This window comes from Gymnogyps californianus, chromosome 1 (assembly GCF_018139145.2).
Source record: "Gymnogyps californianus isolate 813 chromosome 1, ASM1813914v2, whole genome shotgun sequence".
Lineage (NCBI taxonomy): Eukaryota > Metazoa > Chordata > Aves > Accipitriformes > Cathartidae > Gymnogyps > Gymnogyps californianus.
Window position 1 is genome coordinate 11,216,824 of NC_059471.1, and position 16,335 is coordinate 11,233,158.

The 16,335-nt window shown below is 42.7% G+C and overlaps 1 protein-coding gene across 2 annotated transcripts in view; it reads right to left on the bottom strand.

The window, feature by feature from the left end:
* Window positions 1–13,552: 13,552 nt before the first annotated feature.
* SLC36A4 (solute carrier family 36 member 4) overlaps window positions 13,553–16,335 on the bottom strand; it is a 108,270-nt gene continuing 105,487 nt past the window's right edge. For both annotated transcript variants that reach the window (XM_050899519.1, XM_050899528.1), the window contains one exon: window positions 13,553–15,519. In XM_050899519.1, the coding sequence (XP_050755476.1) occupies window positions 15,212–15,519 (308 nt within the window). In that variant the 3' untranslated portion in view covers window positions 13,553–15,211. The remainder of the gene's footprint in view (window positions 15,520–16,335) is intronic.

A 16,335-nucleotide genomic window follows, 5' to 3' on the forward strand; every position in this document is an offset into this window, starting at 1 on the left:
CCACGGGCCGATTGCTGTCCTGCGACAGCCCTGGGAGCAGCCAGGTCAGGGGCTCCATTTCTCCGATGAGGTTATTGGGGTTCCCCCGTTCCTTTGTGTTTACAGAGATTAGTCTTTAGCCACACCACTGGCCCCTGTTCCCTTTCCTTGTTGTTGTTCTACAAAACAGGCTCCTCAATCATTTGGTGCAACCTGTGAAACTTGCTCCTTTGAGATAAACCCTTAATAAGGTCTTATTCTGTAGGAATGAAAAAAAAGGTAAGTTTATCTAAAGTGGGGTTCATCCACCCACAATCGTGCCTCTGTGCTCCTTCGTGTCTGTGGAGATGAGCCCTTCAAAATATAACCTGGCAGATTCTCTTTCTGTAATTTGAGAGGCATCTCCTTTTGCGTGCACTGAAACTTCTGCTGAACTCGAACTCAATCTCAATGTCTACTTATATGCTGCTTTCTACACTCCAGCTATTATCTGCATGGAGTGAATCTACAGAATTGTAAATTGAGGTCAATTCTTAATTGTTAATAAAAACATTTTAGGAAAAACAAATTAAATTAAGAGTAAAAAAATGACGACTACCAGATCGTACTCACCCAAGGGTTCCAGGAGAACTCAAATATGAAACCATTGAGCTACTAATAGTGATTATAAACTAATATTTAAACCAGTCTCAATTCATATGTCCAGGGGTGTAGTCAGCTCACAGACCTATATTATACTAGTCAGTACCATACTGGAGTCTAGAGGGTAACTCGGCTAACTTTGGGCAAGACTCAGACTGCTCATGCCATGTAAGATGGTCCAGGGTAACCAAGACATCGGCAGGAGGCCTGTAGATGATACACAAAAGGACAGAGAAGGTTCTTCTCCCTTCCTGAAACCCCACCAAAATGTTGGTTTCTCCTGTGGACAGCATGTGAAAAATAAATTATAACAGCTGCATTGCTTAATTTTCTACCAGAGGATACTTCAACACTTGAGAAACCTAGAAGGAGCAGAAATACAGATTATTCCATACAGAACAGAATAAATTAAAGCAGAAGAGTGGGAGGTCTGACAAGGCTCATAATACATTCCAGCAATTACAGAATGGTAGCGATGTACACAGCTTCTCCAGATCATCTGGAAACATTTTAATATCGAATGAATAAAATAATTACTTTTCCATGATGTCCCTCTTACCTTTCACTCTACCTAAGACAAATTGAGTGGAGTCCTTCAGGTTTTTCATCAACTAATCTCATTCCTCACTTCTAGCTAGTAGTTTTCCAAGTAACACCTTCCCATCTCTGTCAACATATCGAGACAGCACAAATCCCATTTCAATTCATCTTCAATTCATCTTTACATTTTGAAAAGAAACAATACATAAATGGTGGTGCAGTTCCGCAGAAGGCACAACGGAAGATTTTAGGAGAGCAATCCAGTAATGTCTTATGCTGGTTGAAAATGTTTTAAATTTATTACTTTAACATGGAATTAGGATACATGCAACTACAGTATGATCTGAGGTAAGCACATGGAAAATATTATATCAAAACTGGTAGCAAAATATTTAAAACAAATTACTCCATAGGTCTGCATGTCAAGGTCCTTATTCAGGTGTTCAGAGTTTACTACAGAGCAGGGTCACCCAGAACATGGACATCATGGTCTAGATTTTATTTTATACCTCTAGCTCAGAAATCCACGCCCATCACCACCCCAGGAAAGAGGGTTCCTGAAAACAAATTTAAAAAATACAAATCTTTTTTGCCATAAGCAATGATTGAAACAATTGGGAATGCATGAGAGCATCAAGACATCCATGTGTGATTAGCAGATATGACAAAAAATCAGAGTCCTTTCTGATCAGCGGTAGGAGACAAGGCAAGATAGAGTGCTAAACCATCACTAGCATTCCAGAGTTATATACTCTTGTTGCCACTGCAAGCAGCATGACTTTTGGGGGTATTCAGATCCAGATTAAATTCAGATAGCATAGCACAGACATAGACCTGGGTGTCTAAGCTCCTATACTAGTCATTGAAGCCTAGGCAGCAAGTCAGCACACTTGAGATGCATAAAAATGGATCAAGTTCAAGCCTCAAGACAGGCATTTAGTGGCATTTGTAATGCCACAGTATTTCTGGGACGTTTGCATGGAGGTACACAGATATGACTTATGCGAAACCTGTCCTTTTCTGGAGCAACACCTGAAGATGGCACAAGGTACTATGTTTAGACAAATTAATGCCCCCCCTTAGTGGCTGGTCAGCTGAATTACTCTAAGCTCCATCACCTATACTGTCCAGGGGCTCAGTCTAGCTGCCAAGAACAGATGTACACTGCCCTTTGCGATGCCCTAGTGTATCTTGCCTTGTCTCCTACTGCTGACCAGGAAGGGCTCAGGTCTCTTGTCATATCTACAAACCACAGATGGATGTCTAGATGCTCTCATGCATCTCAAATGGCACCAATGCCTACATTTAACCGATATACCTGAGCCCTAGATTCTTTCTAAAAGCTCATACTGATATTTTCTAAGACCATGACTCAGGTACCTAACCACAGCTCTCTACTGCTGTTTGAACTGCGCTTTGGTATCTAAGACATTCATAATTACAGAAGAGGTCAATATGACACAGGATCTACTCGAGGCCCAAGCCTTTCTTGGACAACAGCAGGTGAATGCCATGCAAGATACTCCACAGTGACTAAAATGACAAGATGTACTTATGTGTGGGCAACCTACCCTATGCCTGAATATTCGTATTGATACTTCTCAGGTCCAGTTCGACAACAGTTCACTACTTCATCTATATGCATGTCGTGGTTTAACCCCAGTCAGCAACTAAGCACCACGCAGCCGCTTCCCCCTCCCCCTCCCAGTGGGGTGAGGAGGAGGAAAGCAAAGGGAAAAAAAAAGTAAAACTCGTGGGTTGAGATAAGAACAGTTTAATAACTAAAGTAAAAATATAATACTAACAATAGTAATAATGAAATATAATAATAATAGTAATGAAAAGGAATGCAACAAAAGAAGGGGGGGGGGGGGAAATCAGTGATGCACAATGCAATTGCTCACCACCCGCTGACCGATGCTCAGTTAGTTCCCGAACCGCGATCCGCCCCTCCCGGCCAGCTCCCCCCGTCTGTATACTGGGCATGACGTTCCATGGTATGGAATACCTCTTTGGCTAGTTCAGGTCAGCTGCCCCGGCTCTGCTCCCTCCCAGCTTCTTGCACACCTGCTTGCTGGCAGAGCACAGGAGGCTGAAAAGTCCTTGGCTTAAGATAAGCGCTACTTAGCAACAGCTAAAACATCAGAGTGTTATCAACATCATTCTCACACTAAATCCAAAACACAGCACTGTACCAGCTACTAAAAAGAAAGTTAACTCTGTCCCAGCCGAAACCAGGACAATATCCACCCCTTATTCTATACCATTTACGTTATGCCCAGATCCCACACTTTCCAATACATTTCCAATTAATCACCATCACCTTTCCTGTCTTTTAATATATACGTATAGATATCATTCCCGCGATCTATGGGCCATCTCTATCAAATGTGTGTTGAGTTCATTCAGTCCATGACTTTGAGCTCCATCTATCGTAACAGTCTGTCTGGGCAGGAGGGATGATGCAAAGTCCGCTCAGTCGGTAGAACAGGATTGGGCTTCGGTGTGATGTGGCAGGCAGGTGATATTGGGCGCAGCAGGAGGATGGTGTGTGGTGTCGGATTGTTGCATGCTGAAGTCAGTCCTGGTTCCATCACTACTGCACTTCACTCAGTTTTGTCAAAGTTTGTTCTTCATTAATCTAAGTAATTCTTACTATAATACCATTAATATAGCACATAATAATTATAATAATGATGACATACAGTGGCAGGATTATATAGCAATTAATAGCATACAATTTAATCTATTGGCTGTTCTCACCTAAAATCAAATCCCCTTGAGGCACACATCGGACTTCCCCATCCTTCCGCATCACCCACCAAGTGCACCCAGGCCCTTGAGCAAAAGCAATCCCACAAATGGGTTTGCCTTTGCCTGAGGCAGGAGTAACCCAAACTGTTTTTCCTAGCATATTTTTAATGTGCACTACAGGGACTTTATCCCCTTCTACAGTACGTAAAAGTTCTGATTGGGCAAGGCCAGCTCGATTGGCAGATCCTCTAGTGTTGACTAACCAGGTGGCCTTTGCTAGATGTGTGTCCCAATGTTTGAAAGTCCCACCACCCATTGCTCTCAATGTAGTCTTTAACAGTCCATTGTATCGCTCAATTTTCCCAGAGGCTGGTGCATGATAGGGGATGTGATATACCCACTCAGTGCCGTGCTCTTTGGCCCAGGTGTCTATGAGATTGTTCCGGAAATGAGTCCCGTTGTCTGACTCAATTCTTTCTGGGGTGCCACGTTGCCATAAGACTTGCTTTTCAAGGCCCAGGATAGTGTTCCGGGCGGTGGCATGGGGCACGGGATATGTTTCCAGCCAGCCAGTTGTTGCTTCCACCATCGTAAGCACATAACGCTTGCCTTGACGGGTTTGTGGGAGTGTGATATAGTCAATCTGCCAGGCCTCTCCATATTTGTATTTCAGCCATCGTCCTCCATACCAAAGAGGCTTTAACCGCTTGGCTTGCTTAATTGCAGCGCATGTTTCACATTCATGGATGACCTGTGCAATAGTGTCCATGGTCAGATCCACCCCTCGATCGCGAGCCCATCTATATGTTGCATCTCTTCCTTGATGACCTGAGGTGTCGTGGGCCCACCGAGCCATAAATAATTCACCCTTATGCTGCCAATCCAGATCTACCTGAGCTACTTCAATCCTAGCAGCCTTGTCTACCTGTTGATTGTTTTGATGTTCCTCAGTGGCCCGGCTCTTAGGTACATGAGCATCTACGTGACGTACTTTCACAACCAGATTCTCTAGCCGGGCAGCAGTATCTTGCCACAATGCAGCAGCCCAGATGGGTTTACCTCTGCGTTGCCAATTACTCCGCTTCCATTGCTGCAACCACCCCCACAGAGCATTTGCCACCGTCCATGAGTCAGTATAGAGATAAAGTATTGGCCATTTTTCTTGTTCAGCAATGTCTAAAGCCAGCTGGATGGCTTTCACCTCTGCAAACTGACTCGATTCACCTTCTCCTTCTGCAGTTTCTGCAACTTGTCGTATAGGACTCCATACAGCCGCCTTCCACCTCCGATGCTTTCCTACAATGCGACAGGACCCATCAGTGAACAAGGCATATTGCCTCTCATTTTCTGGCAGTTTATTATACAGTGGGGCCTCTTCAGCACGCGTTACCTCCTCCTCTGGTGATATTCCAAAATCTTTGCCTTCTGGCCAGTCTGTGATCACTTCCAGAATTCCTGGGCGACTGGGGTTTCCTACTCGACTTCGTTGTGTGATCAGTGCAATCCACTTACTCCATGTAGCATCAGTTGCATGATGTGTACAAGGGACCTTCCCTTTGAACATCCAACCTAGCACTGGCAGTCGGGGTGCTAATAGGAGCTGTGTTTCAGTACCAACCACTTCTGAAGCAGCTCGAACTCCTTCATATGCTGCTAATATCTCCTTTTCAGTTGGAGTATAGCGGGCCTCAGATCCTCGATATCCCCGACTCCAAAACCCTAAAGGTCGACCTCGGGTCTCCCCAGGTGCTCTCTGCCAGAGACTCCAGGTAGGGCCATTCTCCCCGGCTGCGGTGTAGAGCACATTTTTAACATCTGGTCCTGCCCGGACCGGCCCAAGGGCTACTGCATGAACTATCTCCCGTTTAATCTGTTCAAAGGCTTGTTGTTGTTCAGGGCCCCATTTAAAATCGTTCTTCTTCCGGGTCACTTGATAGAGAGGGCTTACAATCATACTATAATTTGGAATATGCATTCTCCAAAAACCTACAACACCTAAGAAAGCTTGCGTTTCCTGTTTACTAGTCGGTGGAGACATAGCTGCTATTTTGTTGATCACATCCATTGGGATGTGACGACATCCATCTTGCCATTTTATTCCTAAAAATTGAATCTCCTGTGCAGGTCCCTTCACCTTACTCTCTTTTATGGCAAAACTGGCTTTCAGAAGAATTTGGATTATTTTCTCCCCTTTCTCAAAAACTTTTTCTGCTGTGTTGCCCCATACGATGATGTCATCAATGTACTGCAGGTGTTCTGGAGCTCCACCTTCTTCCAGTGCATTTTGGATTAGTCCATGGCAAATGGTGGGGCTGTGTTTCCACCCCTGGGGCAGTCGATTCCAGGTGTACTGGATGCCCCTCCAAGTGAAAGCAAACTGTGGCCGGCACTCTGCTGCCAAAGGGATTGAGAAAAATGCATTGGCAATATCAATTGTGGCGTACCACTTGGCTGCCTTTGACTCCAGTTCATATTGAAGTTCTAGCATGTCTGGCACAGCAGCACTTAGCGGTGGTGTGACTTCATTCAGGCCACGATAGTCCACTGTTAGTCTCCATTCTCCATTAGACTTTCGCACTGGCCAAATGGGGCTGTTAAAGGGTGAGCAAGTCCTGCTGATTATTCCTTGGCTCTCCAGTTGACGAATCAGCGTATGGATGGGAATCAGGGAGTCTCGGTTGGTGCGATATTGCCGCCGGTGGACCCTTGTGGTAGCAATTGGCACCTGTTGTTCTTCGACCCTCAGCAACCCCACAACCGAAGGGTCCTCAGAGAGTCCGGGCAAGGTGGACAACTGTTCAATTCCCTCTGTCTCCAAGGCAGCTATACCAAAGGCCCACCGGTACCCTTTCGGGTCCTTGAAATACCCCCTCCTGAGATAATCTATGCCAAGAATGCATGGAGCCTCTGGGCCAGTCACAATGGGGTGTTTTTGCCACTCATTCCCAGTTAGGCTTATTTCAGCCTCCAATACAGTTAACTGTTGAGATCCCCCTGTCACCCCAGAAATACAAATAGCTTCTACCCCTTTATAGCTTGATGGCATTAAAGTACACTGTGCACCGGTGTCTACTAGAGCTTTATACTCCTGTGGATCTGATGTGCCAGGCCATCGAATCCACACAGTCCAGTAAACCCGGTTGTCCCTCTCCTCCGCCTGGCTGGAGGCAGGGCCCCTCTAGTACTGGTCATAGGATTCTCCACTCACTTGTAAAAATGGATTAGAATTCCTTTTCATAGAATCAGGAGTAAGATCAGCCCTTCCACTTTGTCTGGCACACCGCTCGCAGTGCTCACTGGAGGCTGAAGCAACCATTTTCCTGGAAGAACCCTCATTTGTAGTTGTTTTTCCTCGCAATTCCCGTACCCGTGCATCTAGGACTGAGGTAGGTTTTCCATCCCACTTTCTCATATCCTCTCCGTGGTCAAGCAGGTAAAACCACAGGGTACCCCGTGGTATATACCTTCTCTCTCTTCTCTCTTGCCCAGAAGAATACCTTCTCCTAATAGCTGAGGTATTGGTCCGTACAGGTGGGCGGCCAAACTTATCCTCAAATCGCTGGAACTCTTGGGACCATTTCTCGGCTAGCGTGTCTGGCAGTTTCTCCACAGCCGCGATGAGGGAGGAAGAGAGACTTTCTTCGTATTGCCGAAGTCGGCGAGCCAATTCATCTACTGTTGGTCCCTCCTCGTCTTTCCAGTCCACTACTGCCAATGCACTGGCATACGATGATGGTGTACTTCGTACAAACTTCCGCCACATGGGTCGTGAACATTGGACTTCATCTGGATCTGTGGGTAACTGCCCATCGTCTGGGTCATAATAAACCATCTCCTGCACGGCTAATTCCCTCAGGTACTGGATACCTTTCTCCATGGTGGTCCACTTGCCTGGCTGACATACAACATCTTCCTTGAAGGGATACCTTTCCCTCATGCCCGATAGAAGTCGCCTCCAGAGGCTGAGGGCTTGTGGCTTTTTCCCAATCGCCTTGTCAATGCCCCCTTCCCTAGAAAGGGATCCCAATTGCTTGGCTTCCTTACCCTCTAATTCCAAGCTACTTGCCCCATTATCCCAGCATCGGAGCAGCCAGGTGATAATGTGCTCGCCTGGATGACGGCTGAAGTCTTTTCGCATATCTCGCAGCTCACTCGGGGATAGTGACCGGGTGATTATCTCCGGTTCTGCCTCTTCCTCCTGTTCTCGTGATGGCCCTGCTTCACCTTCATCCTTCGCTAAGCGAGCTGATTTTTTTGTATATTTCCTCTTCTGTATAGGGGCGATTGATATTGGCACCGGTTGATCCTCTAGTTCAGCTGCATCATCCATTGCCAAGGTTTGAGTTGCCACAGTGCCTGTTGCTGGGGTTTGAATAGCCACAGTGCTTGTCATAGGGATTAGAGTAGCTGCAGTAGCTGTCGCCAGAGTTTGAGTAGCCACACTGCCTGTTGCTGGGGTTTGAGTAGCCACAGCGCTTGTCATAGGCATTAGAGTAGCTGCAGTAGCTGTCGCCAGAGTTTGAGTAGCCACAGTGCCTGTTGCTGGGGTTTGAGTAGCCACAGTGCTTGTCATAGGGATTAGAGTAGCTGCAGTAGCTGTCGCCAGAGTTTGAGTAGCCGTAGTGCCTGTCACCAGAGTTGGAGTAGCTGCAGTCATGGGAGCTGATCTCTGGGTGGTATTTTTAAATAGTTGTTTAACCCTAGGCAAGATCTGAATCACATTCAGGAACAGGCTGATTCCTAGCAGTACGACCATACTAAGTTCAACATCCCAAGGATATTCAAAATTTACAAACTCCTTCAATGCTATTGCAATTAACCTGGTAAAGAAAAGGAAGATGTGGGAAGATGTCTCCCCATCAGGTTGGCTCCCCGAGGAGAAAAGGTAGAAAGTGCAGTTATTAATATTCTCTAGGAGATAGCACCCGAAGTACGGAGATCTCTCCTCCACAGATTGGTTCCCAGAGGACAAAAGGTAAAAGGTACAATTATTAATAGTCACCCATAGGCAGCTCCCGAAGTACAGAGGTGACAACAATGCCGAGTACAAACACCCGATTAGTTTCACGGCTTGCACTTCTATCATATCATAAACCAGTGTTACAAACAACAACAACGTGATAACTCTAGCCCGGTTCCCGCAGATGATGAACAGCACAACAGGGAGCATATACTGCAAGTAGGGCATTACATAACGCAATTTCAAGAACCACAACACCAACTTTGAGAGCAAACGAACCCACATTGTAACCAGTAACTATCAAACCAATACAATGAATACTTATAACAAGTTTGTTTTAACACACTCTGATCAGATCTGTCATTATCTCAACCCTTCGTGCCCCACGTTGGGCGCCAAAAAGGCTGTCGTGGTTTAACCCCAGTCAGCAACTCAGCACCACGCAGCCGCTTCCCCCTCCCCCTCCCAGTGGGGTGAGGAGGAGGAAAGCAAAGGGAAAAAAAAAGTAAAACTCGTGGGTTGAGATAAGAACAGTTTAATAACTAAAGTAAAAATATAATACTAACAATAGTAATAATGAAATATAATAATAATAGTAATGAAAAGGAATGCAACAAAAGAAGGGGGGGGGCGGGGAAATCAGTGATGCACAATGCAATTGCTCACCACCCGCTGACCGATGCTCAGTTAGTTCCCGAACCGCGATCCGCCCCTCCCGGACAGCTCCCCCCTGTTTATATACTGGGCATGACGTTCCATGGTATGGAATACCCCTTTGGCTAGTTCAGGTCAGCTGCCCCGGCTCTGCTCCCTCCCAGCTTCTTGCACACCTGCTTGCTGGCAGAGCACAGGAAGCTGAAAAGTCCTCGGCTTAAGATAAGCGCTACTTAGCAACAGCTAAAACATCAGAGTGTTATCAACATCATTCTCACACTAAATCCAAAACACAGCACTGTACCAGCTACTAAAAAGAAAGTTAACTCTGTCCCAGCCGAAACCAGGACAATGCATCAAACTCATTGCAAGATCAGGGACTGAAACTGGAGAGGGATGAAAATTATTAAATGATCTTACTGATTGCTGCTTCATTCACGTGCACCCGAATCTCTCACAGAGGCTTTTCATATCTTGGAAATTAATTTCCCTCCCACATACTACAATTTACAAGTACTCATTTTCAGCCTAATAAATACAAGTGTTTGAAAAAGGAAAACTACATTCTTGCATTCATTTTGTGTTTTACACTTGTGAAATAGTAGTTTTGTCTCACAGACATCTAAGACATACAAAATAATCTAAAATGTGAAGTGTTAGCTATAACGTGCATTTCTTTATTTTCCATGTATTAGAGGAGAATAATGGAATTTAGTGTTCCCAGTAACTAGCCACCTAGGGCCAATTTTTAAAAGAAATAAACAGATTTAAAGCACTCACAAAATTTAGGAACTGAAAACTCAGGTTAAAAGGACTTGGACTCTCAGGAGTCCTGCTGAAAGTCAACTTGTAGAAGTACATGTCCCTAACAGCTAGATCTAAGAGGGAATTCGACCATAGTGTGATTTTGCTCGTCCTTTAGGGAGACAAGGATTCAAATTCTTGACTCCCAGAAGACTGAAATCCATCTTTCCAGTCTAACAGCTACAGTCTCTCTGCCGGTGTTAGAGGACTTTCAGACCATTCTAGGTTTCTTATTTATAAAACAAGTTTTTTGGTGGATCACTCTCAAGGACATTTGTATACTACTTCTATCTACATGGTATTTATACAGGCAACTCTATAATGGGTTGGGTGTTTCTGGATGCCTCACTGAGCACACCTTCAAAGGGCCTTGTATTAAAATGGGGAATACAAGTACTTTTGCAAAATTAGATCTCCAAATTGGTATCCAATAATCGGTGAGAACATGAAAGCTTATGCTGCCACTTTTGTTTCCAACTAGTAATTTCAAATTTAGATAGAAAGTACAGAACTTTCATATCAATTTCTTCCATACCTAATTATCCAACACTCCATACTTAAAGTTAAGGCCAAGTCCATACCAAGTATGTAAGGGCTTGTCCAATTTTTAAAAGTCTGGCTTTTTCTTTGCAGTTTTCCAAACGGGAACTGGAATTTCAGTGGGAACTCCTGGCTCCCTTTGTACATTTAGAAATTAACTCATTTACTAAAGCACCTCCAAAAAGATGCAGAAGCCTAACTTTAACTGTGCCCTCATGAAAAACCTTGGAGTGGAGGTGGGATTTTTCAGGAGTGCCTATGTGACTTTGAAATGAGATTTATTGTCAATGAAAAGTCAGCTCTTGAGCTTGTCTGACAGTCTCAAGTCACTCGCTTGCCATTCCCTGGATAACTTGAAAGGTAAATTCTGCATTAAGACAGCTATTTCTTTTAGTGATGTAGTAGTGGTGACAGGCAGGATAACAGTGAGTTAGCAGGGTAATATTATTGTAGTCTTTATTGACACAGAAGATTTAAGTTACAGAACATTAGGCAAACCCACCCTCTTATTTGCCCAATATTTGAGGATGAACAGTTACAGACAAGAAAATGATCCAGTTACTTATAGTGCAGCTAATGATTAAATTACATTAAAACTGTTAACAATATTATATTGTAAAATATAAGTGCATGTACAGTATATAAATACAATAGCTTTCTGTTCCTTGTCAGGAACATAAGCCAATCACATACATTTTGCAGTTTAATTTAGCTTGTGCTAAAGTACATTTCCATCTTAAATATATATTAATGTAAACCATACCTATTAAATCTCTCAGTTTCACTCCCTGCATCTTAACTTGCAATTTATATTACAGTACTTTAAAAGCTGAATGAACACTCTTATTATTCAGAAGAGGTTTCTGTCAGAATTTCCTATCTTTTAAATCTTTGGCAATGTTTCACAGGAACACTCTTATTATTCAGACTTCGTAGTTTTTTTACTAGGTGACATTTTAATCTTATCCAAAGCAAGATACTCTGATTCCTGCCTCTTTCTATTTGAAAGAGCAGGCCACACAAATGCACTGTATGAGCGTTAAAATAACAAAAATCCTACACTGTAGGAGAAAATTGACATTGTGCAAAATATATTAATAAACATTTTAAAGATTCAAAACATACGACATTGTTAGACATGGCAACGCTGGCCCACTGCCTAAACACACTACTTCATACCTGGTCAGTCAGTGGCAATACATCGGTTTGAAAATCTGCTCCTTGTCAGGCTGCTCCCCGGTCAGACATGGCAGTAAGATATGTAAGGGTTTGTATTTGGGCCAGGTTATCCAAAGTTTGATGGCTAACATTAGATTCCTCAAACCTATCAAGCTTCTAAACAAGTCGCTTGACTTTCAAAAAGATATGCTGCAGTCACCTGGGTACCAAGGCCACCTATTTAGGTTCTAGGTATCCAGCTCAGCAAATCTTTATTGATAGTACCATGTCAGTATTCACTTGCTCCGGCCAAAAATCACCACCAAACTCTGAACTGGTCAAGTCCTTCTGCACCCTGGCAGAAGCGCTTTCTCAGAACTGCTCACTAGGACACAATCGATGCAGAACAGATGATATGAATGACTTGACAGTCCTTTATTCTCCAAACACACATGGGTAGAAAGATGCAAAACTAACAGCAAAAATAACTTTCATTTAAATCCTATCAATCCTGCTAAAAATGTTCCATGTAGAAGTATTTAATGTCAAGTAAAATATACTGCACAGAAATGTATTCTATCAGTGTGTAGTGTACGGTTTAGGTAAACAACAGATTCATTATGAAACAGATGGAAACACTTAGATTCAATGTCTTTTAAAACAGCTTAAAGACTAAAAAACCTTTAAGACAAAAAGCTGAAGTTACCTTTTGCCTCTCCACTAACTACCTGTGTTTGCTCCTCTGTGGCACTTTCATATGAAAGGTTAATTCTATAGTATACCTGCAGAGACTCATCCCTTTAAAGTGCCTGCCAAGTATTTAACTTTGTCCACGCTAAAATGAAAATAAGAGCATTACTCAGAACTATTGCTTGAACAAATACACACAGTTTGAACTACATGCTATAACGAATCCCTATCAGAAATGCCCTCATCAACATGGAGATGAAAGTGCTCAAATGCAGTCACCACACAGTAGATGACTAGGGAAATATTCTGAAGAAAAAATATAAATATAGATATATCTAGCAGTATATTACTCTAGCACTGTAATGCCAAATGGTAGATTACCAAATTGTAGATTTCTGAGGAATATACTGAAGGCAAGCAAAATGTGACATCTATTTCTATCTTAATTTGTATGAATACAGTAGAGAGGTTTTGGCATACCGTATTTCTTGGGGGAATGTTATAATCAAAAACATTCCTTAGAAAAAGGAGTTTCTTCATAACAGGAATGAGTATGATAAATACAGTTCTATTATTGTACAAGATATAGAGTGTTTTTAGAAAACAAGACTAAAAATATAGCTTTAGCATTTGGAGTGAAAGTCATCTATGAAGCATGAGGCAGAAAGTCAAATATGAACCCTGAAAACAGGATTCTGGCTGGGGACTCAGCACGCAGGCTTGCTGAACAAAACTCATTTCTACCCAATTACGAACTTATCAACTTGTTCTTTTTTTCTTTGAAAATAGACAAAAGAAGCAAAAAACAGTAAAGGGCATATTAGATTCTATTTAAGGCAGAACATAAGAATGCAAAAATAATTATTATATGTTCCAATAGAAATATAGATAGGCAGTCTACAGACTTCTAGCAATAGGTAAAAAAAAATACAATATTTCATACATTTGTATAGTTGAAATCAAGGATAAAGAAATGGTGTAAAAAATGGGTCAGGACAGCAGTTACCAAAATGTACAAAAATTAACTGCTTATCATTTGCGGTGTTGAATGTTTTTGCATCATTAAAGTAATATTGTTCTGATAAACAACATCCTGTAACTTTTCATTCAAAATCCAAAAGGGATATATAATAACTTTCTAAAAAAATATCGTATTTTCACATGTATACCCTATGTCTCATATAAACTGTACCTCCCTACAAAGTACCAGTAGTTGAAACCAAGTCCTGAGTCACTTCTTCAGACAACCTGCAGGCAGGTGGTGTGCTTGAGAAAGAAAGGGCTTCAAAACAGACATCCTCGGTGACCCCCCCAGCTCACAGTGCTGTGGAATCACAAGTTCTTTCACAAATAACCCACAGCTTATACGTGTGAAAATATGGCACAAGCTCCATTCTAGAAAGTAGTGTCTCATCCTTTCCTTTCTCATACAGAAATTAACATCGTGAATCTTTAAGCTGCTCTGGACAGCCAGACCTCCATGGCTCTACTGAGCATCACAGCTGCCATTTCCCTGGAGCAGGGGTCTGGCCATCCTGAACAGCTCATGGTACAAGAACATATAGTAACAGAACCTGTAAGATGGCAAGAACACTCCTAACTAGCTACCTTTTGGTCTAATAAAAGACCCAGCCTTTAACTCTAAACCTTACCTTACACTCCTGTCCATTCTTCAGCTTAAATGTTAAGATGGTCAGCATGAAAAAATGCCTTTATGCTTACTGTCATATAACCCACCATCAGCAGTGGTCTGCTATACTAACCAGGGAGGGCTTGGTCCTTCCAATTGCTTGAAAAACTCCCCTTGGAGCCAATGTGAAAAGACTGAACAAGAGTCACAGTCATTCTGCACAGTGCACTCTGATTCCAGACATACTGACTCCCAGGAACCAGAGCCAGGCAACTGCAACTACCCAAAGACTTCTCCATGGCAAACATCTAAGTCCTCAGAATGGAAATGAAAACACAGTTGCTCTTTTTTAAAACTAAAGTGTCTCTGGTTCACCGGGGTGCAATTTATCCCGTCAGAGACAGCCAAGAGAAGGTCTATGCATCACTGAGCTCCCACTCTACCCCTTACAACAGAGCTGGAGTGAAAATAGTAGTGCCTAGACTTCCTGCCTGGATATGATGAATGGACTGACTTCCACCTTTTCTGAGGAGGGAGGCATCTTGACTTCCTTATAAAAATTCTTCTTTTTTTCTCACAAATAACCTAAAATCACATTTCCTTCCTATATTCGTGTATACATTTTAAATCCTGACATCAATTCAGTTTTTCACTAGATGAGCAGAGGTTGAGAGCAAAGGGGTTAATTCAGGTAGCAGATGGGAAGGAATGACGGAAAGAACAAACAACAGAGTGAGAAAGGGCTGCATGCTATTTTTCAAAAATTCATTTAAAATCCATTGGAAATTGTCCCACACGTAGGTCCGCCATCCATCTAGGATTTCTTGTCAAGGAACAAAATAGTTCACAGTGGCTGGTTATTACTTCAAACCAACCACCAAGTTTGTAGCATTTAAATCTGCAGAGATGCTCTCTGTTGCGTTAGCTAGAACTGTGGATGCAGGATAAATGATTTCTTCAACCGTCACATACGTCCCTGTTAAAAATCCAACAACTCCAATGACAGCTATAAAAACATCTTTAAATACCGTCCACAAACTTAAGTTTTCCTTGTAGAAAGTGAGGATTTCAACCAGAGGTGGCAGAATCAGTGCCAGAGTGCTGCTGCTGACGGCTCCAACGAAAGAAATCACCAGGTCTAGGCGAGGGATCGAAACTGCTACAGCACCTAAAACAAGAAGAGTAACAGTGGCTTCAGATTCAACACCCTCATGAAAAACAAAACCACGACAAACACATAATCTAGTGGTTCAGGCTTTTTAAAAAGTTCTATCATTCACTATTTTTCCAGCTACAAGTGGCGTGCACTATATAGATTAACGCATGTATTTGTGAGTAAGATACATCTTCATGCTCGTGTGAGATACTCTGTTTCAATTCTGAATTTCTGCACGAGCTGGCAGAGCTTCAAGTTGAAGTGTTTTTATACTTACAGGTTAAATAAATTTGGCCTGCAAATCATAGAGAAATGAGAAACATGAAATTCTATGCAGACATTTTACTTTTTTGGTTGTTGTTGGGTTTTTAAGATGAAAGAATAAAGTTCAGGAAGAGCAGGGGAGGGGGCTGCTGCATGCTGCCCAGGAGACAGTGGGCAAAAATACATGACTATTAATTACTATATATTACTAATAATCTAAAAGTGACATAAAATTATTCAAAATGAACCAAACCTGCTGGCCACTTGGCATTCTCAAAATCATTTAAGTCACTTTTACCTACAAACTTGCCTCTTGAAAACTCTTGGTCTATACAATTGCATTCAGTTTGTAAAATGCCACTATAATAGTTGCCCAGTTAACTAAACGAGAACTTAGCTCTGCCAAGAGATGAATCTGAACACAAGGCGCACTAAGCCTTCTAGCACGGCATGGCCGGTCTCACCTCCTGAAACTATACCATTTATAGAAACAGAATCCATCATGTTGGACCAGAACTGCTTCTGGTTTTAACCCCTTCGGCTGGCAAGCCTAGGCAAGGTACC